This window comes from Manacus vitellinus, unplaced genomic scaffold, assembly GCF_001715985.3.
Source record: "Manacus vitellinus isolate BGI_N305 unplaced genomic scaffold, ASM171598v3 scaffold_8_pilon, whole genome shotgun sequence".
In the NCBI taxonomy this organism is placed as follows: domain Eukaryota; kingdom Metazoa; phylum Chordata; class Aves; order Passeriformes; family Pipridae; genus Manacus; species Manacus vitellinus.
Genome location: NW_021940864.1, coordinates 13,327,434 through 13,353,270, shown reverse-complemented (window position 1 = coordinate 13,353,270; position 25,837 = coordinate 13,327,434). Strand labels below are relative to the sequence as shown.

The 25,837-nt window shown below is 40.0% G+C and overlaps 2 protein-coding genes across 5 annotated transcripts in view; one reads left to right on the top strand and one right to left on the bottom strand.

The window, feature by feature from the left end:
- Positions 1–1,393: 1,393 nt before the first annotated feature.
- On the bottom strand, positions 1,394–14,637 carry ABCG8 (ATP binding cassette subfamily G member 8). 2 transcript variants are annotated; one of them, XM_018085112.2, is made up of 13 exons: positions 14,034–14,637; positions 12,540–12,644; positions 11,644–11,800; positions 9,456–9,694; positions 8,918–9,050; positions 7,562–7,831; positions 5,530–5,695; positions 5,347–5,439; positions 4,828–5,027; positions 4,624–4,700; positions 3,012–3,279; positions 2,348–2,475; positions 1,394–1,872 (listed from the first exon to the last, which is right to left on the bottom strand). In XM_018085112.2, exons 1-13 carry the CDS (start codon positions 14,106–14,108, stop codon positions 1,735–1,737), a joined length of 2,049 nt encoding a protein of 682 aa, XP_017940601.1. In that variant the 5' UTR covers positions 14,109–14,637; the 3' UTR covers positions 1,394–1,734. The 2 variants fall into 2 exon arrangements, with proteins under 2 accessions (XP_017940601.1, XP_017940602.1); XM_018085113.2 differs by having other exon boundaries at positions 14,055–14,637.
- The window catches only part of ABCG5 (ATP binding cassette subfamily G member 5), a 35,284-nt gene continuing 23,748 nt past the window's right edge, over positions 14,302–25,837 (top strand). The window contains exons 1-10 of one of the 3 annotated variants that reach the window (XM_018085115.2): positions 14,302–14,670; positions 15,259–15,380; positions 15,824–15,960; positions 16,167–16,265; positions 17,230–17,362; positions 18,735–18,874; positions 19,843–19,972; positions 22,324–22,537; positions 22,803–23,008; positions 23,843–23,981. In XM_018085115.2, coding sequence (XP_017940604.1) covers positions 14,528–14,670; positions 15,259–15,380; positions 15,824–15,960; positions 16,167–16,265; positions 17,230–17,362; positions 18,735–18,874; positions 19,843–19,972; positions 22,324–22,537; positions 22,803–23,008; positions 23,843–23,981 — 1,463 coding nt within the window. In that variant the 5' untranslated portion in view covers positions 14,302–14,527. Of the gene's footprint in view, positions 14,671–14,914; positions 15,178–15,258; positions 15,381–15,823; positions 15,961–16,166; positions 16,266–17,229; positions 17,363–18,734; positions 18,875–19,842; positions 19,973–22,323; positions 22,538–22,802; positions 23,009–23,842; positions 23,982–25,837 lie in introns of those variants that run through there. The other 2 variants (XM_018085114.2, XM_018085116.2) reach the window with 2 other exon arrangements.

Genomic DNA, 25,837 nt, shown 5'->3' with positions numbered 1-25,837 from the left:
TTTTTTTATTAAACATCAAAGTGAATTCACAACAGAGAGTCAGCCTAGAATTTAATCCTCTAAATACCTTGAAAATAGAGGTTTAGACTAGAAGTACCAATATATACCCTTAAAACTTCAGTGTAATATAAAAGAGATTCTAATCACAACAGATCATTACAAAGAAGAGTAAACCATTAAAAAAAAATTAAATGTCTTAAATATAATAAAAAGGAATAATTAAGAATCAAACAGGAAGCTGCTATTCTGACAATTTAATGATGCTGAATTGGACTGAAAGAATTGGCTTTGCCATTAAAAGGCAATGAAAATCTGATAATTTCAAAATGGCACTGAAATCAGATCAAGTGGGTTTTTTTGAAATCAAATACAGCAGAACCAGAAAGATATGGTAGAATTTGCCTTAGAAGAACCTTGGAGTGTTTTGGATTCCTACTACTGCCTAGGGCTGAAGATCTTACTTTATCAGTCCTGTTTAATATCTTTAGACCGAGGTCTTCCTGGGAATATATTACCTCGTGGAATCTGTGGAAAGTAATGTGGCAGTCCTAACTGCCAAATTGAACAATAAAATATGGATGTTCTGTCATTCTTAATTCTTTAAAAAAAGCCAAACCAAACCTTGGGATTTACGTAACAGTATCTGGGTCATTATAGCCAATTACAGGAGGAGTTTTCCACTGTATGGAACATGTAAATGAAAGTCAAGTAGTCGATCTGCTTTGGGTCTCTGTATATAAGAACGGAGATGTGCATCTAAACATTTAAAAGCAGCAAGCTAATCTTACAAAATGCTCACAACTGTACACCTAATTTGTACATGCACTTACTGTGACTGTGTGTGAATTATGCCCATTTATTTACTGATAGTAATTTTCTGAGCAAAACTAGGTGCACAATTGCAAGCATTTAATAGATTGCATTGTTAGATTTTTAATTACTCAGGGGCAGGTTGGTATTTTCCACCTGAGAACCTTAGGAAGCAAACTTGGTGAATTGCTATGATTTGTACTGCCAGGGAGAAAGATGTTGTTAATAGCAATCAATTAGTATGTATTTGAAATAATTTTATTGTTATCGTCTCTACAGTAAGCAAATACCTATTTTGGGCATCATCAGCATCTAACTGGAATATAAAGGCAAAGCTTTAAAATACATAAGGAGTTAGAAATAACACAGAGTAGTTAACAGTTCTATATTCCATCATTGCACATGTTCTCCTGAAGCAACTGTGAAATCTTCTGTGTTGCTTTCCTCTGTGCTGTGTTTGTGAGTGCTGAATGTCATATATACCACAGAAAGTAGTGTTTCGATCCTTTTCTCTCGCAGTTCTTTGAATTAAGTATGTGATCACTACATGTTCAAACATTATATACTAAAATATCATCTCTTACAATGTGCAACGGGGCCTTTTAAATCGGTCGCCCATAGCTCAGAATGTATCCAGGTGTGGAGAGCTCATATATGCCTTGTCACCTATGAAAACCGTGTGTCAAGCAAACAAAAAGCCCAAAGCCCACCCCGAACCCCCAGCCCAGGCTGAAGCTGCGGTCCGTGGCAGCCTTGCGGGGAGCACAGCCCGCATCCCGACTCCTGGGGTTCTGCTGCCATCCTGTGGCAGCCGCGCTGCCGGCGCCCGCCTCTTCTGGGAGGCTGCCGGGGGGGACCAAAATTGGGCTCGTTCTTCCCCTACCTTCCTGCAAGGGACGCTGTCACCCGCTGCCTCCTCTGCTGTTACCAGTCTTGGGTTGATTTCTGCTTGATGAAGCGCAGAGATAAATAGTATAAAAGCAGGAAGCTGCAAATGATACCAATGAGGATGAGGTAGCTCACGTAGAGAGGATGGGAGTCCAAGTCCAGAGACTGAATGATCTGTAATGACCAATAACACGAAATTGGGAAAAGGCACAAAATTTTCATGCTGGATCTGTGAAGTGTATTTTACATGTGAGTTCCCTTGGCCCATGCCATCTTCCCCCTTGGTTTCCAGCTGGATGTATCTTTCGGAGTTTTTTGATAGCAGGTTGCAGCTACACTATTCCTATTTCAGAGGAACACAGTTCAGCTTCTGAACAGTTTCAGCAAGTGCATAGTTGGGTTTTGTGTAGAAAATAGTGGCCCACGATTATTTTCTTTTTAGCAGGCATATGAGTGACTGCTATAGGGACATCTTTAAGGACAAATTTACAATATACTAAGTGTAACATGACTTCACGCATTGATTTGGCACTTGCCAAATTTGAGATCTACAACATCCATTTAAATATGACAGGCTTTCCACCTGTTGTGGAAACAATTAAATGTTTATAACATCTAATGTTTATAACAATTTTTGTTACCAACTTACAAATTTTCCTGGTATTTGAAAAGTAGTGTTTCCAACAGTCATTTCATATTTCCGGTCAGTGAACTGAATTTGCATCATTCCTTGAAAATTCCATCTGAGGAAAGAGATTTTAGAAACCCAAAAAGGAACTGAAAAAGGAAAAACAGAACGAAAGAAATTGATATACATACACAAAACTTGAGACCTCAAAAACTGCTGTGCTACTGCCAAATACAGCAGCTTTGTCTCATTTCTTGACAGCCAGAGGCTGTAAACATGTGGGAGTTTATTATTGGACAAAATAGCAGATATACTTTACGTTGTTACATGGAGATGGGAAGTGAGGAGTAAGCTAATATCCATATCCATCAAACTCCTACTGTCAACTAACTCTTCCTGGAGCTCCATCTTCGTCTTTTGAATACAATTCTTTTTACTGAAAAGTTTGGCAACCACATAAGAATCAAGCCTTTCACTAGTGCTTTTTTGACCAAACTTCCTTTTCCCTCATTTTCAGATGGAGAAACTTATATAAAATGAATGACTCCACTGTCACCATCCAAGAAGATAATCGCAAAGGTAGGAGTAAAGCTGAGTTTTCCTGCAGCATCACAACAACTAGTCAGTGATGAAAGCCACTGATGTTTCCAAGCCAGTTTGGAGGGATGGTGGGAGCTTGTCTCACCTGTCCAGAGACCTTCCAGGCTTATCACAAAACCACCACTCAGGTAGAACGATGTGAAAAGGACGTTGCCGAGGAAGGCCGAGAGCTGCAAGGTCGGCAGCAGCGCTGCCACCCAGAGTGCCATGGCACGGGCACTGTACACAGCCAGCCACACCGAGAGGAAGTTCAGCAGGAAACGCTCTGGTTCAGGAATGAGGTTTGCCAGCCAGTAGATGGGAACTCCATAAATTATAACAAAAGCACAGTGTTCTGGAAGCTCCCCCAAAATCTGTTCAGGGAGAAGAAAAATTAAATAAAAAAAAGAGAATTTGTTGAATGATAATTACAAAGCCACATGAGATGTGCCCTAATGTACTTATGGACTTCTTATAAAAATTACAGGAAATACTCCCCTAGAACAGAATCCTCTCCCTGTTAGGGGTTGTCAATGACATGCAAAAACAATCCGCAGCAGAAACTGAAATCCACGCTAGTTTTTTCTCCAGTTGTGACATTGCCTGTAGCTAATTGTTAAATGGAGAGGACTCCTGTTATATATTAGAGGTCTTGTTTTGTTACAATTTGGGCAGTTTCTAAGAATTTATGACGCTTTCCCTGAGAACTGGTGTGCTTGATAACAGCAATACTGTGCCTGACTCATGGCTACTGTACTTGGCCCAATTTGGTTGAACCTAGTGTTAGATCAAATTTGAGACAAATTTGGCTGTTGGTCCATTCCCCACCTTTTCCCAAAGGCAGTCCAGTTAGCAGCTTAGTTTGTTGTAAAACAAAAGCATAAATAGGATGTTCTCAAATATCTGAAGAGGTCTATAAGAGAGCATTAGTTGTTCCTAAGAGGGTTGCTACTATCCTGTAATACTAAGGTTGTAACAAATTACATCGATTTCTCTGTGAATAATGTGCAATCTTTGTGACACAATGCAGAGAATATTTTTCTCTGGCAACCACTAATAAGCATTTAAAATCTTGTGCAGAAATGGAAACCTAAATTACAGATGCCATGGCAGGCAGAACTCATCTAACAGCGGCAACATCACAAAGAAGGGATTATTCTAAACCCTTGTGAAAAAGAGAATGTAATTTTTAAAAAAAGTTCTAAATTTAATTCCAGGAACTCTGGCTCTTTATGCACTTAATACAGCTTTTTTATCTCCGACCACCACAGACCCAAACTACTACTGGAAACATCACAGTTTGTAATTTCTGTTTTACCTTTTCTTTAGATTTTGATGCAAATGTTTTGTTTTACAGATCAAGACATGTAAGCAAACTTTCAGAGATGCTTCAGTGAATTATGCGGGTATGTAAAATTGCCTAAGCCTTCAAATTTGAGTTTGAGATTTCTTAAATTTTGGCCAAACAGCCTAGCGAAAGATTCTTCTTTGGCTTCTCTGGTGTGGGATCTCAACCATGACTTATGGCAACAGATCTAAAGTAGTATGAGGTTTAATCTATTAATGTCAAGGAAGCAAGAATGATAGCCTTAGCTGGCAGACACAAAAGAACAAAATCTGATATGAACGTGATTGTTTATACAACAAGTCTTTGATTTGCTTGTGTTTTTTAATGTTCAAGACAGCTGTTTGTATTTCCTGGCAACAAAACCAGTTACCTTAGCAAAGAAGTACGGGCTAACAGAGTACATTCCACCTTCCAAGTCATGATAGAGCATTGCTCTTTCTGAATGGCCTGCAGAGTAGGAAAAAACAGATTGTTTTAGGCCTTGGATTGTATTAATAAGTTTAATTTTTTTCATTAATTTAGGAATCTTCTGATTTTGATTGCTTACAATGTTTACAAGAAAACTGACACTTACATTTGGCAATAACATCCAGAATTATTGTGAATGGGATTAGGGCACCTATCATGTACAGCAGTGCTGTTGTGTCACGAATAGAGAGTCCATCTTTGTCATGGCCATAGTACAAAAATCCAATTAATAATGACATAAGAAGGGCCTCAAGTCCATGGATTAGTAACGTTGAAAGATCTCGGAAGTCATTGGAGACCTGACGACTAGGAAAACAGCAACATTGACTGTAAGATACAGTACTTAATAATACCAGTCACATTCAGAGATATTGCCCCAAACACTGTTAAAATCAATTCATGGAACTTGCTGACTTTGACTGTGATGGGAGTTGGGCTGCCTCTTTCTGTAAAGGTTTTTACCTAATCAAAGCTATAAAGCATCTGTAGCCACTGAGTATTTCAGGCCTGAAATGCTGAAAGCTTGAAGGAAGGCAATGGATATGGGACATTTTGTGCTTCTTTCTTATGATTTAAAATGCAAATGGGCATGATACATAACTGTTTATGCTGAAGAGAAGTTTACCTTAATAATACAGTGAACTGCTTTAAGGCTCCTGGTAACTGATCACTTGAATGGTGAGGCATGTTGATAGCCTCTTCTGAATTTAAATGGGACCTGTCCAAAAGAAAAAGAGAAAAAAAAAATGAAATTAACACAGGCTGTAGCTATTGTTTCAGATCCTCTGTATGACACTCTTTTCTTTACCTTTGGTTGCTGACTGTGGTCACAACATTGTCTCCTTCAGTAACTTTCCATAAGAAGTCATCGAAATGTTTGACTTTTTCTAGGAACAAGTTGGCAAGAGTATTTGCTCTTTTTCGACTTTCCATTTCCTTTTCTGCAGTTTGTTTATCGATACTGGTCAAATCAACTGCAAGACATTACTTGATGTAAGTCCATATGCTATAGAAGTGATAACTTTATGATGTGCTTAGGATCATGGATTTCACTGTGAACAGATAGTACAACCTGTGTACATGCATTGACTTACAATAGTTAGAACTTTATCAGTTACCTTAGGCAGTTAGAGATGAACGGATTGTTCATGTGTGTGTTTCTTACCTAGTGATTCAATGAATCACTGAGAGATTACATAATTGCTTATTATAATATTATAAACTACTATTTCAGATTTGTCGCAATTTCATAGTGCCTTGAGAGGAGTGCTGAGAAAAAAAGCTATTTGAATTTCCTTCCTGGTGTGTAGGCATTTACAATCTTTTATGTGACTTTGACTTAAATCACATGTTTCTTTCTTCATCTGAAAAATTACAGTTATCATCTTATTTGTATCTTATGGAGGTGCCATAAACTTTACCAGATATTGAGAAAGTCCAAAAGGGGTATTATCTAAGGACAGCATAGAGAGACAGTGGTTGACTTAGCATTGTTTTTTTACTTAACAAAGTGATTTTTTAAAAAATCTAAACTTATAGTAGTATTTTCCTATGTTGATCTTCAATGTAGACTGACAATACCTGATGTTTTGCAGATGCTTTCTGAGAGAACTATCGCTGCACACTTCCTGATTCCTTGCATTGGGCTGATCATCTCTGTTCAGCCACTCCTTAGCAGGAGTCCAGCAGAAATTAGTTCAATCTGCCCTGTCTTCCCTTCTAGCATGGTCTCCTGTTTTTCTATCAGACACACAACCAGCATTTGTGTGTTTCCATCATGTGCTCCTTCTTGCTGTGGATCCTCTGCCATCCTGTCCTATTTCCGCCTTCCTGCTGCCCATATTTCTTTTCCTATGGGTGCTGACTCTACGTATTGCTAAAAGATCTTCCACTTCCCTCCCTCATCCCTCCCTACCTCTGTGTCATAGGGGTTTGTAACCGCAGGCAGCAGCTACAAGTTTGTCCAGGACCGCCTCCCCATTCCCCTCCAGGGGTGCTCAAGCCTTCCCCGAGGCTGTCCTTGGCTGAGGACTGCTCTGAACCCTGATGGTGACAAAGGTCTTTTTGTAGGGCTTGACAGCAAATTTAACTTCTGTTTATCTCTGCACAGCTGACGTTGCCTGCCACATAGGCACAGCTGAAGAGGTTACTCCAGAGCACTCACTGGTGTCTGTGTGAGGTTTCCTGGCCAACTTGAGTGCAAAGACCTAAGGGCTGCAACTGAACCAGCCTCTGTTAAGAGATTCCCGCCCATTAGATTAAGAGGGTCAGATTCCCTTTCCACGTTGCAAAAACCAGAAGAAGAAGTATTTGAAACCATGTAAACTTTCTTTGAGGAGTAAAAGGATTGCTTTTTTGGGTTAGCTTTTCCTCCCTTCTGGTGTGCTCTGTTGGGCAGACTTCTCTTTCCCATTTACTGTTCCAGGTACATGTTATTGCTCACTCTGGGGAAACTAGCTTCTACATTTCTTGATTGAGAAGTCAGAGAACTGGCTACAGAAAGCAATTCATCAGTCTATCTGTGTCTTTCCCAGTCAAAGTTTCAACCAGCTAAAACATGGTTAAGTGTGCTAAACATGCGGAGGAGTTGCTATACCTGTCAGGGTTAGAAGGAGGATTTTTTAAAAAATTGATTTTGTCCATACATCTTGTTTTTCTTACATTTTCTGTACTGAGAAATAGGGATCTCATTAAAAATGGAACTTGCTGCAATATTGATTTGAGTCAGTTATAAGACATTTCTAAGACAGTTATTGTCTACAAAAATCAATGTTAGTTAGACAATTATGAAAGCAAATAATTTCCAGTAACCTTTTTTTTTGGCAGTGCTTGATACTGACCATAGAAATCTGCAGGATTGCTGTACCTTGGGCAGGGGTAGCCTAGTTCTGTGAAATACTGGACCATGTCTCTAGCTGTTCCACAATAGGCAGTGAGTCCAGAAGTCATCAGAAGAACTAAATCAAACAGTTGGAAGATATCTGACCGAGGCTGATGAAGTGAAAGAAGAACCAATCTGTTTCCCCTGGCCAGTCTGGATAATGTTATCACGAGGTTATGTGCAGTAAAACTGTCCAGTCCAGATGTGGGTTCATCAAGTATGAGTATTCCTGCCAAATGCAATAAGTTTAGCTGTGGAAAGCAGCATGTTTGATTTGGAAAATATGTTCTAAATGAAATGGTGCTAGTGCATGAAATATCACTGATTATTTTTAAATTTAAAGGAAAAAAATACATTCTTTTACTTCAGTACCAGTGCATTTATTCCTGAGCATCGCTTCTTACAAAATAAAAAAATCTTTTACTTTCTCCATAATTACAAAAATATAACCCTGTACAAGCAAAAAATGTTCAAATCCATTTCCCAGTGAAAAAACTGATGTAAAATCTTGCTTAACAAGAGACTCAGTCAGGTTAGTAGTGCTTTTGATATATATAAGATCAGATAAGGGATTCAATCCGGCAAAATCAGCTGTGGATTTAGCCTCTTATTTTGCTTCTACTGAAGACAATGGAAGTTTCTAGTTCACCTGCTGCATGAGCCAGCCATGTCAGTGAGTTGCACAACACTGCAAGGACTGACTATACAGCCAAGAAAATTACCTTCCCTGTGAATACTGTACATGTAAATGGGGGCTGGGTCAGAGGAAAGGAAAACAATCTCCATGTTACAATAGGCCAGCAGCCTTCCAAAATAACTTGTGGTATGTGGTCAGATAAACAAAAATGTTACACTGGTATGCACAGAACAGAACACTGCTTGAGGGTAACTTCAGGCAACTTTAGTAGTCTTTGTGCTGGTGGGTGAGAGCAGTGGGTGAAGTATCCCAGGGGGGCTCTGCCTTGGTCTGCTTCCGCTTTTCCATTGGCCAAGGTGACAGAAACACTAGTGGGCCAGCTGCTAAAAAAGACTCTGTTTACAGAATTATTACTGTAATAATTACAGTTTTATCTGTGATCAGCCATGATTTCAATTTAAGCAAATGGACCAGCATTCGGTCACTGTGTCTAAGTGTGCTGTGGAGAGGTAACCTCTGGCAGAGGGAGGTGCCAGGTTAAGTGTTCTGGGTATGAACTCCTTAAGCTGCCCCTGGGGCAGTGTGTCTGACTGTTCCCTGAAAGCTCCTGTCTTCATTTACTGCCCCATTATCCCCGGGTGGTCTGTGGTAGGCACGAGGTGTCAGGGTTTTGCTCACCCGGGTTCCAGAGCAGCTGCACACCGATGCTCACTCTCCGCCTCTCGCCTCCTGAAACGCCACGGAGGAACTCGTTCCCTACCCTGGTGTTGGCACACTGGCGCAAGCGCAGCTCTGCTATGACATCTTCCACCTGCGGGATCCGAAGGGCAACAGAGAGAAAGCAAGTGTTCATTTGGACACTCGTGCATAGATAAAACTGAAAATAAGATGAACGTGGTTAAAATTCGTCTGGATATTTCAGAGCTATGTGATCAAGAGACACTCTTGATTTTAGAGATAACATTAAAAAAGACTCAGCGATCAAAAATTTAGTTCGTCTTTCAGCCTCTGTAATGCTTTCTCTAGATTGTCATTTTTTATGAGCTTTGGAACAATTGCTGGTTTCTATCTTGAAAGATGAAAAAGGTGTATAATTCATAATCTACATGAAAAAATATCAGATTAGCTGTTCTGACTCCAAACACACAGGATCTCTTGGATAATTCCTGTCAGACACATTTTTGACAACTTTACTTTTTTCCAACAGCTTAATTACCCTTTTTTTCCTTTGTGAGTCTGAAAAAAACTTCGGAAGGCGCAGTTTGGCAACGAACAATAGTGTTTCTCTGACAGTCAGGTGGGGGAGCAGTCGGTCATCCTGCCGCACGTGTGCTATGCATTTCCTAACGAGCTGGGGAGTGCTGGGTTCGTTGTTGATCAGGATTTGACCAGACTTGATTTTGCCTCCATGATCCCGGCAGGTTATCACGTCAAGCAAGGATGTCTTTCCACCAGCTAGAAAAGTCAAAATTGAAAATTAAATTAATTCCCAAGGGATCGTTTTGAAAAATGGTCTTGTCACAGACAGCGGATAGAAATTTTTGTTCCTTGGCGTCTCTTACACAACACTTCCTGCAGTTTTTCCAAAGCCAATGGAATGGTCTTCAAAGAAAATACTGACTATAAGCTCATGTTCAGGAAATCTCTCCCCTCTGGAATGGAGTATGGGGCTTTAACCCTTGTCATTTCTCAGCAGAATTGGGAGGTTGGGCGTTGAGGGTAGTTCCATGAACACAAGAAGAAAGATCTCTTTGGTTACCTCTCTTTCACTTTTGAAACATAGGTGACAGGTGGTGTCTTGCCCTGGCTGCAAGGCTGACACCCAAATGCTAAGCAAGAGCTTTCTTTGTGGAGGGATTTGTGAATTCAGATGCAGCAGCTGGATCAGCTGAACAACTAAGGTGCTGAGTGATTATACAGACAATAAGAACCTTAATCATGATTGAAATAAAAATTATTATGACTTAAATAAGACAAAAAGACAGTTAAATAATTAAGAAAAGCTGGCTCATAACCAGAGGTAGGAAAAGTAAAACAATGAAAACAAAACCTGATTTGGAGTTAAATAGCAAATGAATTTTTCCTTTTTGCTGTATGATACTGTATGTAAACACAGAGAGCTCTCTTATTATGATTAAATGTCATTTATTTCTAGTCTCCCTGTTGAGAGATTAACTCCACACTTGTTTCTTAATACATACATTTTAAAAAAAGAAATCCATCCATCTGTAAACCACATATTGCTCTGTTTAAGAGTGACATATTGATTGCCATTGACAGTGTGAAACCCATCAGCAGTTTAATCCATTTTATTAAGGCATTTGATGAAATAAATGATAAACAGCTTTTGAAAATAGTTTGACTAGTTTGCTGAAAGGGGTTTGTGCTCAGTGTATGTTATCTTACAAAGGTGCTATATCTATAACTTTATATGTTATTTCATCACAAGCTTTTCCTTTTATTTTTGGGAAAATCTCTAAGGTACAGCTTCTATTACATTAAGGATATGTAGTAAGAAAAAATTCCCATGACAATAGGGAAGAAACACCTCTTTTTGTAGAAATAAAGTTCAAACTTTTTGGCAAATATGCCTTGTCTTTGATAGAGAGCATCTTCACTGAATCACTGAGATACATAAGAGTCTAGTGGAGACACAGCATGGAGGTTTTTCCCTCTAAAGTAAAGTACTTTTTACTTCAGTTTAGCACATCATGTGTCTACTTCTTATCTCCCTAGATGAGCTTAGGCTCAAATGAACATATGGAGAAAAGGCCACCTCTCCATTAGACAACCTCACCTTGGAGAAGATTAGACCAGTCCCACCAGAAAATGAAGGAAAAAAAGAAAAAGACGTCATAAAGCAGAGACCCCAAACAAAAGTGGAACTGTCTTTTCTTCTCTGTAAGTTTCTCTTAATTAACCCAAATGCAATATTTTGTCCTGTTAGAATTGTTTCCATCCAAAGGGAATTCCTACTTATGGCTATGCAAGTTGGCATTGATCTTTCTTATGGGGTCTGTCCTCATTTGTCTGCTATGTTTTCTGGGTAAGAACTGCAATTGGCCTGTTTTTAATCTGAGCCATGAAGCTGATTCATGTCCAGAAGATCTGGGGCTTCAAGGCCACAATTATGACAATACCCCACTACACCTCAGGAAACAATTAGCAGATGTGTAGAAGGCATAACAAAATTGGGTTTGAAAATCAGTCTTAAACCCAACTCCCCTCCTCCCTGTGGTATCATTCTTTGTTTCCTCATAGATCATGTCACTTAAAGAATGTATTTAAGTGACACATTGCCAATAGTTTTTTCCTCAACTAGATTTTGACATTAAAAAAACTGCTCTTGGCTGTGTGCATTTTATCTAAGAGTTGGTCATATCCTGAAATTTGTTTGCTCTTACCAGTGCTTCCTATAATAGCCAGCATCTGACCACTTCGAACTTTTAAATTCAGATTCTGGATTATTGGCACATGAGAATGGGGATCTGATTTCCAGGTCCAGGGCATTTTCATCTGTGCAAGGTTTTCATACCAGGGAATCTGGGATGCTGTGTTAACCTAATAAAGAAATAAACAAGTCCCTTCAAGCAATAAACTATTTAGCAACAAATATCTTCAAAGTTACAATGTTACGAGCAAAGAATATAATTGTTAATCTTCAGAAATACATGGAAAGAAGTTCTTTTGCAGCCATCTATGGGTTTTGTGTTTTGCTTCTCATTCCGTTAATCACTAAATCTATCTCTGTTCTCTGTTACTTTGGAAATTTATTGCTATTGTAAATTTTAAATATTTAAAAATTTTAATGTAATTTGAAATTCTATTAAAGTGAAAATTGTGAAATCTACTTCAGATGCCACGGTGGCACAAAGGAGATGAAAAATTTCACTGGTTCCTTGAAATCCTCCTTATTAGTCATCCTCTCTTCATCTCCTTCCACATACTCATTTTTGCCAGCCAGGGCTCCCAACATCACTAGCCTGACAGAAAGTCCCTCTGCCTCAACACTCAGAGGAATAATTTTGCTCAAGACTGAAAAAAAGCAGAGCTTAGAAACAGATCTTTCTTTCTGTCTTGCCCCCTTGCTTCACTAAATAAATTTACAATGGAGGGGTTAGTCTGCTGTCAGTATTGCAGCCAAGAATATGATTCTACTCACAAACCCATGTATTTGACTGTGCAACAGTTGTGTGAACTTTTTCAACTTTGTTTGGCTTTTAAAATGGCTTGTGTACAGAAACAGGTATTGCTGGATATGCTTCCTGCTGAAGGGAGGTATTTAAATGACAATTCTTACCTGGTAATTGAGTTCTTTGACCTCGAGAACGTTTGATTTTCCACTGTATGTGAAATACAGACTGTTATCTTCTTCAGAGGAAAAAATAGCATCCTGGGGCTTGGTCTGGAAAAGTTGTTAGGTTAATTACAACAGTTAATTACAACAACTAAAGTACTGTTAAAATCTGAGTTCAGAAAAGACAGAGCACAAAGGTAAATATATTTATGGAATATAACAATATTATTATTGATGAGTTACTGTAGTGCAAAAGTCTGAGGGGTTGAAATAAGTTATCTATTATCTGTTAATCAGTGTGAAATGTACTTTGTTCTAGTGACATGTATGAGGGCCAAAAATGCTGTGCTGTGCTTTTCTAGTTGCTAGTTTAAAAGCGGTCATTCAAAATGGAGATAAATGTCATGTCAGTATAAAGAGATTAGACTCTTTCTTTTTTTTCTTTTTTTTGAGGAAAAAAGACATAGTGCTTCAGCAGTGTCAGTCTACTTGACCAAAATGGTGCATATAGTAATACATAAGTTATGGCAGCTAAAAATTAATGTTCACTGGAAGTATACCTTTTATTGAATTCCACATGGACTCAGACTTGGAGAATTTGTGAACAAGTGGGTATACAACCACAAGTAGTCTCTTTCTCCTCTTTTGTTTTTTAAATTTACAGTTTGTCAACTGTGGAGCTTAGTGTTCTGAGGTATCAGTTAAAATAACAAGAGTCTCTGCTTGGCTTGGTTAACTTTTTGCATACAGCTGCAATTATGAAGTCGTTGCTGAGGCAGCTTTCTGGATTTGGGTGTAACTCTGTGTGCATGCCTGCAGTTTTTACTCCAGACAGCCATATCTTTCCTGAAGCCCTGTGCTTTTCCTACGAGTCAGACTCATTTCTAGCCAAGGCAAACATACCTGTTCTCTGTGTAGCAGACCCTATCCCTGCCTGTGGTATCTTTGGCAGCTGGTGACCACGATCTTAGTGTGCACCACATAGCCTCACAGCAAACAAGGCTGATTAATCTTTTCAATCTAGATACAGTCTAGATAGCAGAAAGCAATGTCACACCAAGCAGCCTGAAAAGCCACATGAAAGCCCTCCAAGCTCCTGCTACTGCCAAAGCACTCTGTGCTCTTGCTTATGTTGAACCTAATTTTTGAAAACAGGTGCTCCCCAGCAAATGTGAGTATCAGTCTGAAGGCATATCCTGGGAAAGCCAGTCCAGGCCATGCTGAGGGGCTTTCTCCTCCATCCACATATTTGGAGATCGCCCCTCTCAATTCCACCACTGTGGCATCTGAGCACTGGCCTCATCCTCAGTATGCTCTGGTGGGGGGTGTGGACACTTTCTGCTCCCCATTTCAGAGCTGGATGAACTGAGGGCTCACCAGCTGCAAAAGCTCTGTGGGAAGGCTGCCTGCCTGCCTCTCCCAGTTCTCAACAAGCACTGTAGCTGCAGAAAGCTGAGCCCATCAGGTCCCTCCCGACTCCCTGCAGGTCTCACTCACTGACAAGCCCTTGAATGTCACCTGGCTCCAGCCGGCATCATCCAGAGAGACATTTTCAGTGGTTTCCTTCATCATGGTGGTGGAGGGTCTCACTCCTTGCAGTGGTTTGACTTGTCTCTTTGAAAGAAATCCTTCTCCTCTTGGTTTGGAACTCAGTCCTTTCCGGGCGCCTTCACCGCAGCACCATATCTCCTGGCATGCTGTGTCTCTGCAGCTGGCATGACCCCGTGGACAGGGAAATATTCCCCTCCTCTGGGACAGTAACAGCTCGGGCTAAAGGTACATCAGATAGCGGCTTCAGCTAATCGCTGATCAGTTGTTCTCAGGAAAAAGAAAGGACCAGGAGCCCCTCTGTTTTCTTTGAGGTGGCAAGTGCTGGGGGCAGCGACCTGCTCTGACCCTGGGACAGCGGGGAGCTGCCCCTGCCTGGCGCTGGTGGAGGCATGGTGGTGGCAGCGCCAGGCACCTGGCCAGAGGCTTGAGGAAGGGAGGCTATGGAGCCCCAGCACCTGAGGATGTCGGGCAGAGTGTCTCCCGCCCTGGAAAAGAGCAGCAGCATTGGGCAGACAGGCGAGACGAAAGCTGGGGCACAGCCGTCCGACAGCGTCAGTGTCCAGGGTGTCTCCTACACCATCAGGTAGGGCTGGGGAGGGCAGTACGGAGGGCCCCTGCCTGCCAAGAGCTGCTCCAACCCCAGGGACTGTGGGAAGCGGGGCTGGCACTGGCGGTCTGTGGGTTTGGCTTCAGCCCAGTCCAGGAGGAGGGATGTTTCCAGGCTGCCCACCTCATGGCACTGGGCTGTCTGCCACAGGGGCAGAGCGCGCGGCCCGAGGGAGGCACAGCCAGCCTGTCCTCCAGAGGGCTCACCCGTTCTCCTTCAGATGTCTCTGAAGGACATGTGTTAGAGGAGGTTTCCAAAGATTGTGCTCTTTCCCACTGCCTGTGTTACTGCTGCCAGAAGGATAACATAGGCTCTGAGAAAAGGGCCAGGTGGATTAGTGGCTGGCAGACACCGTCAGCAAATAAAGCCACAGTTCATATTTGCCTCTTTGGTTGTAGTCCAAAAGCCTCTTAGCAATTATTCTGAGAAATCTGTTCAGACCTCATTTTATCTTCCAAATAATGCTGAAATGGTTTGTAGCAGGTAGCTATAAACCGTTCACTTGCTTTATGCTAGATTTTAAAATATTCTCTATTTAATTTTTATTGATGTTTGTTTTCCAAGAGAGCGTGTTGGCCCATGGTGGAACTTTTCTTTATATTGTAAAAAATGGACCCGGCAAATACTTAAGGATGTTTCGTTTCACATAGAGAGTGGCCAGATTATGGGGATTTTAGGAAATTCTGGTAAGTTGTTCCAGAACCTTGAAAGAAATAATATTGGAGTTAATACTGGTTACTTTCGTAGTGATATGAATGTGACTGAGACCTGTGTTTTAAATAATGAAATTGCAGCTGATTTTAACTTCTGCTTTGTAAAACTGTGGTGCTTGGTTTTCAGAGTTCAATCATCTGTCATCTAACTAACACTTATAACTTCAGTAACAGATAAGGTTACTTCTAAAGTCAAACGTTCCATGCAAAGTGTGAATTTGTGTGAATTAAATGCTAACTTACATTTCCAGTTTCCTATTTTTCCTCTTAACTAGCTGCATATTCAGGACTATTATTTTAATGTTATTGAGAAAAAAAGCCTTGCTTCTTTTCATATGTCTCCATTCAAATCAAGCTACCACTCTTGGAATCATAACATTCATCTCATCACATGATTAATTTCTTCTGTTTGAAAGGATCTGGGAAAACAACACTTCTGGATGCAATATCAGGAAGACTGACATATAAAGACAGCTTCTTTGGTGAAGTGTATGTGAATGGACGTCAGCTGAAGAAGGAACAGTTTAGAGATTGCTTCTCTTATGTACCACAGGTTGATTTCTACATTTATTTTTTGTGCACTGTGCTTCCTTTCATGTAAAGAAAGTTCCTCGTGTAATGGAGTAATGTAGTCTGACTGTGATTATATTAGTAAATTTGGGACAAGTCAGTTTGTATTAATTAAACTTGCATGAGGAGGGACAAGATATTAAATTACTACAGAACTAACTGCTTCTTTCTCTTCACTTTTTTTTTCAGAGTGACACTTTGTTAAGCTTTCTCACCGTACAAGAGTCTTTGACATACACGGCTTTGCTAACTCTTAAGAAATGCTCCAACAACTTCATCAAAAAGAAGGTCTGTATTTTATCGTCTTCCTCCAGAAAGGTAGACATGATGTCATGTAATGCTTTCACCAGCAGCACTTTCCATCCATGACTGTGTTTTATGTTTATGAGGTTTTGTAATCCTCATTCTGCAAATGGGGAGAAATCCTCCTGCTGAGGAGTAGGACCCAAGCTCTGGTGCTCCCCACCTCTGCAAGGGGCTTGTGCTGACACCCCAGGGAATCACCATTATGCTGGGACAAAACCCTCCACCCAAAGCTGCAGCAGTTACTGCTGCAGGAGATGCTGATGTTGGTATTAAGGTCAGTTCCCCTTTCCCAGCTGATAAACCCAGTTCTCTGTGGTGTTTAGGGCCATGTGTGCTGGCAAGACTCAGGAACAGCAGAAGTGATTTTGACACTTATTCTGGCTCCTGTAGAACATCTCTCATCAACCAGAACAACTCCAAAAAGCACTGGTCTACTAAGCTCCCTACAAGCTATTTTCTTGATAAAATAGGTTTGTTTCAGATTTACTTAAAGGACTCTTTTGAAAGTAAAGATTGGATATTCCTGACCAAAGGCTCTTGTTCTCTGTCTCTTCTCTTCACTGATCTTCCACTCAGTATTTTATACTTCCCCAGGATGGATATGCCTTCGTGCTCCCCAATTTTGGAAGCCAGACTAGCACATTATTCTTCATACCTTGAATTCTAGTCCCACCTCTGAACTCTTCATCTCTTAATGTCAACTGAAGCAAAAATTTACTCATTTCAAAATACATGAAACTAAAATTTTAAAAGATAATTTAAATAATATATTAAAAATAATCAAATAGAAATGAGGCCATATACCTTCCAACTAGAATGGAGCAAGCAGGATATTGGGAAAGCTATATTTTAAAATTATGTCTTTTTCTTCTCTACTTTTTACCATTGCACACAGGTATCTGAGTTGGTCTGTGTTTAGTCTATTAAAATTGTAATTATTTTTCAGGTAGATGCAGTCATGACTGAGCTGAGTCTCGGCCACATGGCTGACAAAATAATTGGAAGCCATAATACTGGAGGAATTTCTGGGGGTGAGAGGCGTCGGGTATCGGTTGCAGCCCAGCTGTTACAAGATCCCAGTAAGTACCACTGCATGGATTTTTAAAATAAACCTGTGTAACTTTGTGCTCCTACCATAGGCTTCCATAAACCACTTTAAAATACAGAAGCATTTACATTCTGTAATTCAGCAAAAGCTACTGTTGTAATAACAGAAAAGGATAGAATAGTAACTGAGGTCTACCATTAATCTGTTAGCTGATCTTGGAAAGCAGACAGTGAAAAAATCTTAGGGACTGAGCATAGGTTTAGACTTGCACTTATCCATTTTAAGTCTTTCTCAGCTCTCTCTTCCCAAATGTTGGTTGTGGCCCATTAATTTATAGGTTTTGAGCACATTAGAGCCATATATATACAAACACTGAGCCTTGCAGTGGAGTCCCTGCCATTGAGCTATGTATGCACGAGCAACACGTATGTTCCAGAGCGAAAAAATTCCACTGAGTGAAAATGAAAGCAGAATGACTATAGAAGGATTATCCATGGGGAAAAATCACTGTAAATTTAGTCAATTTTGAGATCGTTTCTTGAATTTGCCAGAATCTTATGGAGTAAATGTACAGCAGGCATTTGTTGGATGCTGGAATTATTGTAGCAATGCAGATATGCTAGAACTGCATATCAGGCAGCAAGGAGCACTTAAATAGTAAAGTAAGATGTATCACTGTTTCTTATGACCCCTGGGGAGTTCATTGGGTGTAGTTATTGCTTAGTAAGTCACTAAACTCTATAGTAAACACTATAGATAATAATAACACTAATTCTGTGTAGATAAACCTATAGTGAAAGCTTTTCTCCCTTCTTACCCTGATCAAGGTTGGACTGCCCTCTTCTGTGCTATGTCTCATCTATAAAAAAATAATGGATTTGACTATAAGTTTTTCCCTTCCATGTGCAATAAAATAATGAAGAAAATGTAGTAATCCCCTCTAGCTCCCCTCTAGCTCCAATTACAAATGCTGTATTTTAACAACTCTTGGTTTGTTCATGATCAATTCTGTGTGTATATATAGATTTAATTCAGATTATAACTTCTCGCTAATTTTTAAGTTATATTTACATTTACATACATGCTGAAATTTATCATTATTGTTCTTAGAAGCAGATGTATACATCAATTCTATTTTGGTAATTTTCAGATTTTACCTGAATTTAGAAAAAAAATATTACGCTTTGATCCTGCAGTAGTTTTTTATGTCCTCATTCCTGGTCATTGTAACTGAACCACTGGAACTAACTTAAACTGAAAGATCACATCATGGTGATCTGCTTTACATGTGGAACTTCACATGTAAAGTAATTTCTATATTATTTGCTTCTTTTAAAGGCAGAAGCTGTAGGACTTTCTCCTCATTTACCTGAATTTTAAAGCTATTCCTTGTCATTTGACAGAGGTTATGCTACTTGATGAGCCAACGACAGGGCTGGACTGCCTGACTGCAAACCAGCTGGTCTTGCTTCTCTCAGAGCTTGCACACAGAGGCAGGATTGTGATTCTTACAATTCATCAGCCTCGCTCAGAACTCTTCAGGGTAAACGATATCTACTCACTATTGGCTTTTTTTTTTAATACCTAGGTTCTTTTCAGGACAGAAATACAAGATCCAGTGTAGTTGCCTGCATAGGGTCTCCTCCTTCCCCTTGCATAAATACAGGCTTGTCTTGAACTTTACAACTCTGGCCTTCGGCCAGTCACGGGGCACTTTGGGACACATATTGCCCTGTGAAAACAGTATGCACACTAACTGTGTGCCTAACCTTTGTGTTATACAACTACCCAAATCAAAACCACTGGGAGAAGCCATGTCAAGGGATGTGGGTAAACCTTGGTCGTGTGGTGGGGCTGGTCTGCCTTGCAGGGCTTGTGCTGTGGAGAGTGTTTCTCCCTTCCCATCACTGTTTCTTGCTTTGCTCTCCTGACACATCCACCACCTCCATGTGAATGCAAGAAACCTCTTCCCTGGCTGACTGAATGGAAGTGGTTGTGGAGCCAGAGGGGAGCAACTGTGCTTTTCTGGACTGAAAGCAGTCCTGGTGCCTTGAGAACATGGATTGATCATAGCTGGTAGGAGCCTTGCCCCGGAAAATGTTCATCCAAAGAGCAGTGCTGTTGAAGTCCTGAAGCACTTCAGGATAATCTTGCCAACAATTTGGGGATTTTACAGCCAAAGGAGGTCATCAGTAAGTGAAAGTGCATTAGAAGTGAAGTCATAAAGCCCCAGCACCTATTTCTGTTTGTGGATTACCTCTGTGTGCTGCTATTGCTGACAGATTTGAGAAGCACTAGTTTTACAAGCTTAAAGATGTGTCATTTTACATAACTGCTGAAAGGAGTGAAAGAAAGGACAAACTTCCTTTGAGGGAAATATACTAAGGAAGTTTGAATGTGTCAAAATTATTTTTCCTGTCAAAGCATTTCTATTACCAAGACAGTAGCTGTACTCAAGAATTAATGCATTTCTCAGTACTTATTGCTAATATATTAATTTGTCTCTGACAGTTATTTGACAAAATAGCCATCATGAGCTTTGGAGAAATGGTTTTCTGTGGGAACCCTATGGAAATGATCACATTTTTTAGTGACTGCGGCTATTCTTGTCCTGAACAATCAAATCCTTTTGACTACTTTGGTAAGTTTGTCTAAGTTGTTTTAGTAAAACAATTTGTTTTATTCACCAAATTAAAGTTTTTCCAGAGGTCGAAATGTGTTTGAATTCTTCCCCAACTCTGTAATTATATTCAGCTCAGAGAGAGGGCTAGGCTGACTCCATAAAATGGCCAAGTTTGCAGTAGGCCTGAAATACAGCAGAAAGGAGTAAACTACCAATAGAAAAGGAATCTCAGCTTCTGAAACCTGTGGATTCCTGATGGCATTTCTCTATGGCTATTCATTGGATGTTGGAAAAAGAGTTGGATCCCAAAACTGTGGGAAGTCCCATGCTCTTATGGACTCTGTGATGCCAAGCAATAGGAAACAGTCGTTGCCTGGAGGAAAGGATGTAGAATAAATATGGGATGACTTGAGCCATCAGTTTCCAGGGATTCTGAGTTTGAGGTTTCCAAAAGTTTGGGGAGTTGCTAATACCAGGTGAACTACTGGAACAGAGTATATGGATGCGTCAGGAGTTGATGATAGCAAGCTGCTGGCACAAGCTGAAGAGTACTGTTTTACCAATTCAGGATGAAAAAAAGGGTCAGTATGAGACTTTGGAAATGAGACTTGATTTTGCTGCAGGACATCCATGTGCTTGCTCCACACAGGTACACATTTGAAGAGAATGTGTACGTGTTCGTGTTGTGTGCATTTATGTGTACACATATACATACATGTATATAACTCTCTTGCTAAAGCTAATTTCTGACAGTACCAGCTGAGCACTAACCAGGGAATTTGACCAATCCAAAAAACTGCATTCAGAGGAGGCAGTGTTTTCCTGTTGTCTAGATGGCATCCTAAACTCAGTGAGAAGAGAGGATGGTTGTTGACATAAAGCTAAATGGGATGAAGCTGAAAATACTGATATGACAGTGAGGATAATTTTGCCTTCATGAATTTGAATAGTCTTGAAAAGCATAGATGATTTGAGATTTAGACCCACTTTTAAAAAAGCTTGGTGAAGAGAGTACTGCATTCTTCGAATGTCAACCTTTGAATTTGACAAGAAAGGGAAAAAATACAGTTTAGAGCAAAGAATCATCAGAATATTTAGTCTTTGGAAAATTGGTAGTTTATATTTTTTGTGCAATTTGATGTGAATGAAGGGACAGATTCTGATATAATTTACACCAGTAGAGGAAAATATATCCTATGTATTGAGTGTGGATTACATTATTGAACTATCACATGTATTTATAAAAAAAATACTAATGCGTGGTAGACAATAGCTATTTGGTCTAGTTAGTTGTCGGTGCTATAATTCTTTTAAAGCACACCTGGTTACCATTTATTTTCTGTGTCACTTCCAGCAAGTCACACTGGCCAAATTTTAAGAAGTGTTTGTGTGTTTCAGATGTTCATATTTGCAAAAGTAAAGACTTCATTTTGGATATGTTTACCATTAAAGACAATTCTGATAAATTCCAGCTTTCAGAACACCAGGGAACTGTTAATAAGCTTAGTTCAGGTTTTGAGAACAGATGAAGAATCTTGGACAAGGTCTTCTTTTCTCTTGTTGAATTTGTATTTTCAAGTTGAACAAACATTGCAACACTGAAATCTAAGGATGAGAGAAACCTTAGGAATAAATAAACAATGAAGATATCTTACCAGATGTAGAAGAGTAATTTAAAATTCCATAAGAACAAATATTCCTGAGAACAACAATCCAGTTTCTGTAACCTTAGCTAATTCATTGCTATTAGGGAAAAGGGAAATTTCTAAGGCATTTTAGCACAATTGCTGAATCTGCATTTGTGAACATAGAACACACAAAGTTCCCATCTGCCAATGAAAGAATTACTGGTGTTAGGAATATGTTTAGGTGGATTTCTTAGAAAGGAACATTAACTCTGTGAAGTATCTACCTTTCCTAAGTTCCGTGGCAGTCAGTAATATTTCCTTCAGCTTGGGCTGAGCCTGCTTGGGGAATTTTGCCTGCTGAACATCCTCTAACTTCATATTAAAAGACAAGCATGTCTGCAAAGGAGGTAGGTGAAGCCCAACAATGCAGTTACAGCTTTGTGCTCTGCAGGGAGAAGGCTAAAGGTCTGACCAGCACACCACTCAGGCCTTGCATTTCCAGATCAAGGCCTTGAACTGCAGGGTCTTACAGAGGCCACGAAACACAGATTTGTTGTGGCTGCACAGTAATTCATTCATGCTGCACCTAACAGAAGGGTGGAGTAAAAGAAACCTTGAATACTTTTGATGGATCTTCTTTGCAGCTTTTAGGATGGAGGCAAAGATAAATTGGTTGCAAGAGGAGAGAGATAGGAAGGGAAAGTAATGTGTATATATAGTAAAAGCTTTGTAAATTTACAGTGGATCTGACATCTGTGGACACCCGAAGCAAGGAACGTGAACTCGAAACCTACAGTAGGGTTCAGGAAATTGTATCATCCTACAAAAACTCGGAGATTTTCAGCAAAGTGCTGACAACCATTGAAAAAACAAAGTATATGAAAGACCTGCCACCAATACCACTTAAAAATAAAGACTCACCCAGTACCTTTTACAAAATATGGGTTCTTTTACGGTAAGACTTTTTTCCCCTTTTTTTGAAGAATTTTTTTTCTTTTCTACTAATCTTTCAGGTCCCATCCACACTTCCCCCTTGCCCCATATATAAATGCACTTTCTTGGTTGTTTTCGTCTCTCACTATACTTGTCCCTGTCTTTTTTAATGTATTAACTTTTTGTGGGCACTGTCTGTACAACATTTTTTCAAAGCTAAATACCCTACCAACATGTGGACAGTGGTAGCTAACAAGTATATTGTTGCTGTTTTGTTTCATTGTCAGGAGGACAACAAGAAACTTCTCCAGAGACAAGACAGGCATCGTCATGCGTCTCCTCCAGAATCTGTTGTTTGGCTTGTTTATAGCCTTTTTCCTCCTTAGACTGAAGAATGACCTGGTAAAAGGAGCTGTGCAGGACCGCGTGGGGCTTGTCTACCAGTGCGTGAGTGCCCCGCCCTACACAGGGATGCTCAATGCTGTTGCCCTTTGTGAGTTTCTGTCCTGTGTTATGTGCAGCAGCAGGTGTTGCTGCCACCATCTCATAAATAGGAAAACATTTTTTTTTTTGAAGATAGTAGTTTAAAGGATCTTTACGGTTTTAGGTAATGTCAGAGCTGATAGAGAAGCACAAAATTCAGTGGAATTCAAAGGAGTGTGCCTTGGTCCCTGCCTCTCCCTTTTACAGCTGGCCTGTGCATGGAAGGTTTATTCTAAATTGTGCAAAAGACCTTAATTTGCCTGTGTGTAGCATTATAAAGGCAGGACAAAGTCTTCGTCTAGTTAACATCCTAAGTGAGATCAAAACCAAACACATGGAAAGGATTCAAGTACAAAACTGCTTTGACAACAATTAACCATAATAGGGTTTATGAGCATTATGTGACGATTACACTTTTTTAGAGGGTGTTTCTCTTACAACTGCCATACTGAGAGCGACAGCAGTTTCTATTTACAGCCCTAAAAATTGCTCTACTCACATAGGGAACATACACTGCTGTCATCACCATGAAATCAGAGTACCTTGATGAATCATCCACTGACAATGGGATTTCTCATGTCTTTAACTTGTATGTGCAAAAAAGATAAGGCTGTCCTGCATGCTGCCAAGTTAGGCCTCGTTCATTAGGCTTAACAATGTTTACAATGTGAAGGGAGCACGTTTGGCATTTATAGTGGGGAAAAAGTGATCAGAGTGGTTGAGGCTGAATATTTCTGATATATTCTCAAGCTTGTCTCTGTGCTTCAGGTCATTTTTACTAGCAACAAGTCTTGTTCTTTCTATTTAATGGTAATTTAATTTATTTCTTGTATATTTAATCCAGTCACACCTTTGCGTGCTATCAGCGACCAAGAAAGCAAAGATGGCTTGTATAAGAAGTGGCAAATGCTTTTAGCTTATATAGTACATTTCCTGCCCTTCAGTGTTATCAGCGTGGCAATTTTCAGCGTCTTTATATACTGGTAAGCACCTCTACCGTCTGTTGGATTGTCATTTTCTTTTTGTTACCAGTTTCAATTACCACGTCAGCAACAGGCCTCCTGGCATGGCTTCCTGCTATTGTCTCTCAGAATGATTACAGAGAAAACTTAAGGAAAAATGACACAAAATTAGCTCTGCTCTTTCAGGCAGAGTTAAAAACACTTTCAGAGTAAGTAAGTTACCAGTTCTCTAGGTAACTTGGAAAGTTTTAATGGACCTGGGACAGTTATCATTCTTGTGTCATAGTGAAAGCAGGAAGTGTCATTTTACATCACATTTAGAAAAATGTCATTTACATCATATTTAGAAAAATAGGAAATAAAAGGAAAAAAAAGAAGTGAGAAAGTCAACCATAGGTATGTGACAGTAACAAAACTTCATATTTCCTGGGATATATGTGCTTTAGCTATAGCATATGAAAGTGATAAAATCTGGATCCTTCTCTTACACCCTTCAGAAAAAGGCACCCTAGTGGATTTCTGATAAGTGGGAGCGAGTGTTTGATTATAAAGCTTCCCTTTTCCCCCCCGGTACGTTAATTTCTTTGCATCATTGTGAAGTAGTATCACCCTCAGAATGGGGTGATGAGATGGGTCATCTGCTTGTTGCCTTATCTGTCATATAGGTCTGCTCTTCTTCACTTCTATTCCATTGATTTCTCACCTGTAACTGAATAGCAAAGTACTAAAGACCAATTTCTGCCCTCCAATATTTTTCTTTTCTGATTATGAAAGGGGAGATGTCTAGTGCACTAAAGTTTGTTTTCCTGGGACAGTAGCAATTGCATGGCAGTCTATAGTAAAATATATAAAAATGTTGAGCAGTCCTTGTTTGAAAACATGGATGCATGTTCTCTGCTTAGCTGTTGGAAAATGGTAAGTGGATAGACCCCTGTAAAGGAACTGAAGTGCAGGAGCTGTTGTGCTGTAGCTGTGCATGTTAGTGCTCTTCCTCTGCTATAAGACACCCTTAGGCAATTTGAAAATGGATGGAGCACAACTGCACCAAATCACTTGGACTACTGAATCAGAACTTCTGCACAGGGACCTAGTCTGCCATTTCCCCCCCCCTCCCATATATTAAAACTCAGGGGGAAAAAAAAGACTATTCTTGTCTTCCTTCTGATCTGTAGTAGGTAATGAGGGAAAGTGCTCACTCAGCATTTACCTAATCCTTTCCATTTGGGATCTCAATAACTGTCAGCTCCTAGAGGGAAAGACAAAAGCCCTGAGAGGAAGATTTTGTGCTCCTCCAGATGTGAGAACTTGCATGTATGGGTAGGGTTTTTTCATAGTTTGGTATTAATATTAAAGTTAGCCACCTTTCCTTTTGTCCCCTTAGCTACCTGGGCTTTTATTTCTGCAAGCTGTCAGTGCTGCCTGCTTCAGGCAGGGCTCCCTGAGAAGTCTTTTTTTCACAAACAAGCAGAAATTACTCTTCCTCCTGCTAAGTACTGTGCTAACCTTCTGTCTGTGACTGCTAGTGAGCTGGTGGCTGAGAAAACAGCCATTTAGGAAGCACCTTTTCGGGCTCAGTGACATGCTCACTCCTTAACAAACAGGAAATTCTTATGGGCAGAGACTTTGCCCTTGTTCTTTGGCAGCCTCAAACACAACCAACAATAAATAGTGGGGTTCCAGTTAATGGATAATATTTGCAGATATTAGCCTCCACATATGTTTCATATATTGTGGTTATTTGGAAGCCATTGGTGATGTGTCAAAGTGATTTCACAGTGCTTTTAGATCTCTTAGGGCAAGCAGTTTCTCTGTGAAATTTTGACAGTTGTATCTGTGCAGGACTGAACTTTCCTGGATGGACTAACTTTTTGAGAGGC

Coding starts and splice junctions, on each gene's coding strand:
- ABCG8 (XM_018085112.2), bottom strand. CDS start 14,108: ATGATGAAGGAAACCACTGAAAATGTCTCTCTGGATGATGCCGGCTGG. Junction 11,801..12,539: donor TCAAAGAACTCAATTACCAG/GTAAGAATTGTC, acceptor TTTCTTTATTAG/GTTAACACAGCATCCCAGAT. Junction 5,696..7,561: donor CAATCCTGCAGATTTCTATG/GTCAGTATCAAG, acceptor AATGTCTTGCAG/TTGATTTGACCAGTATCGAT.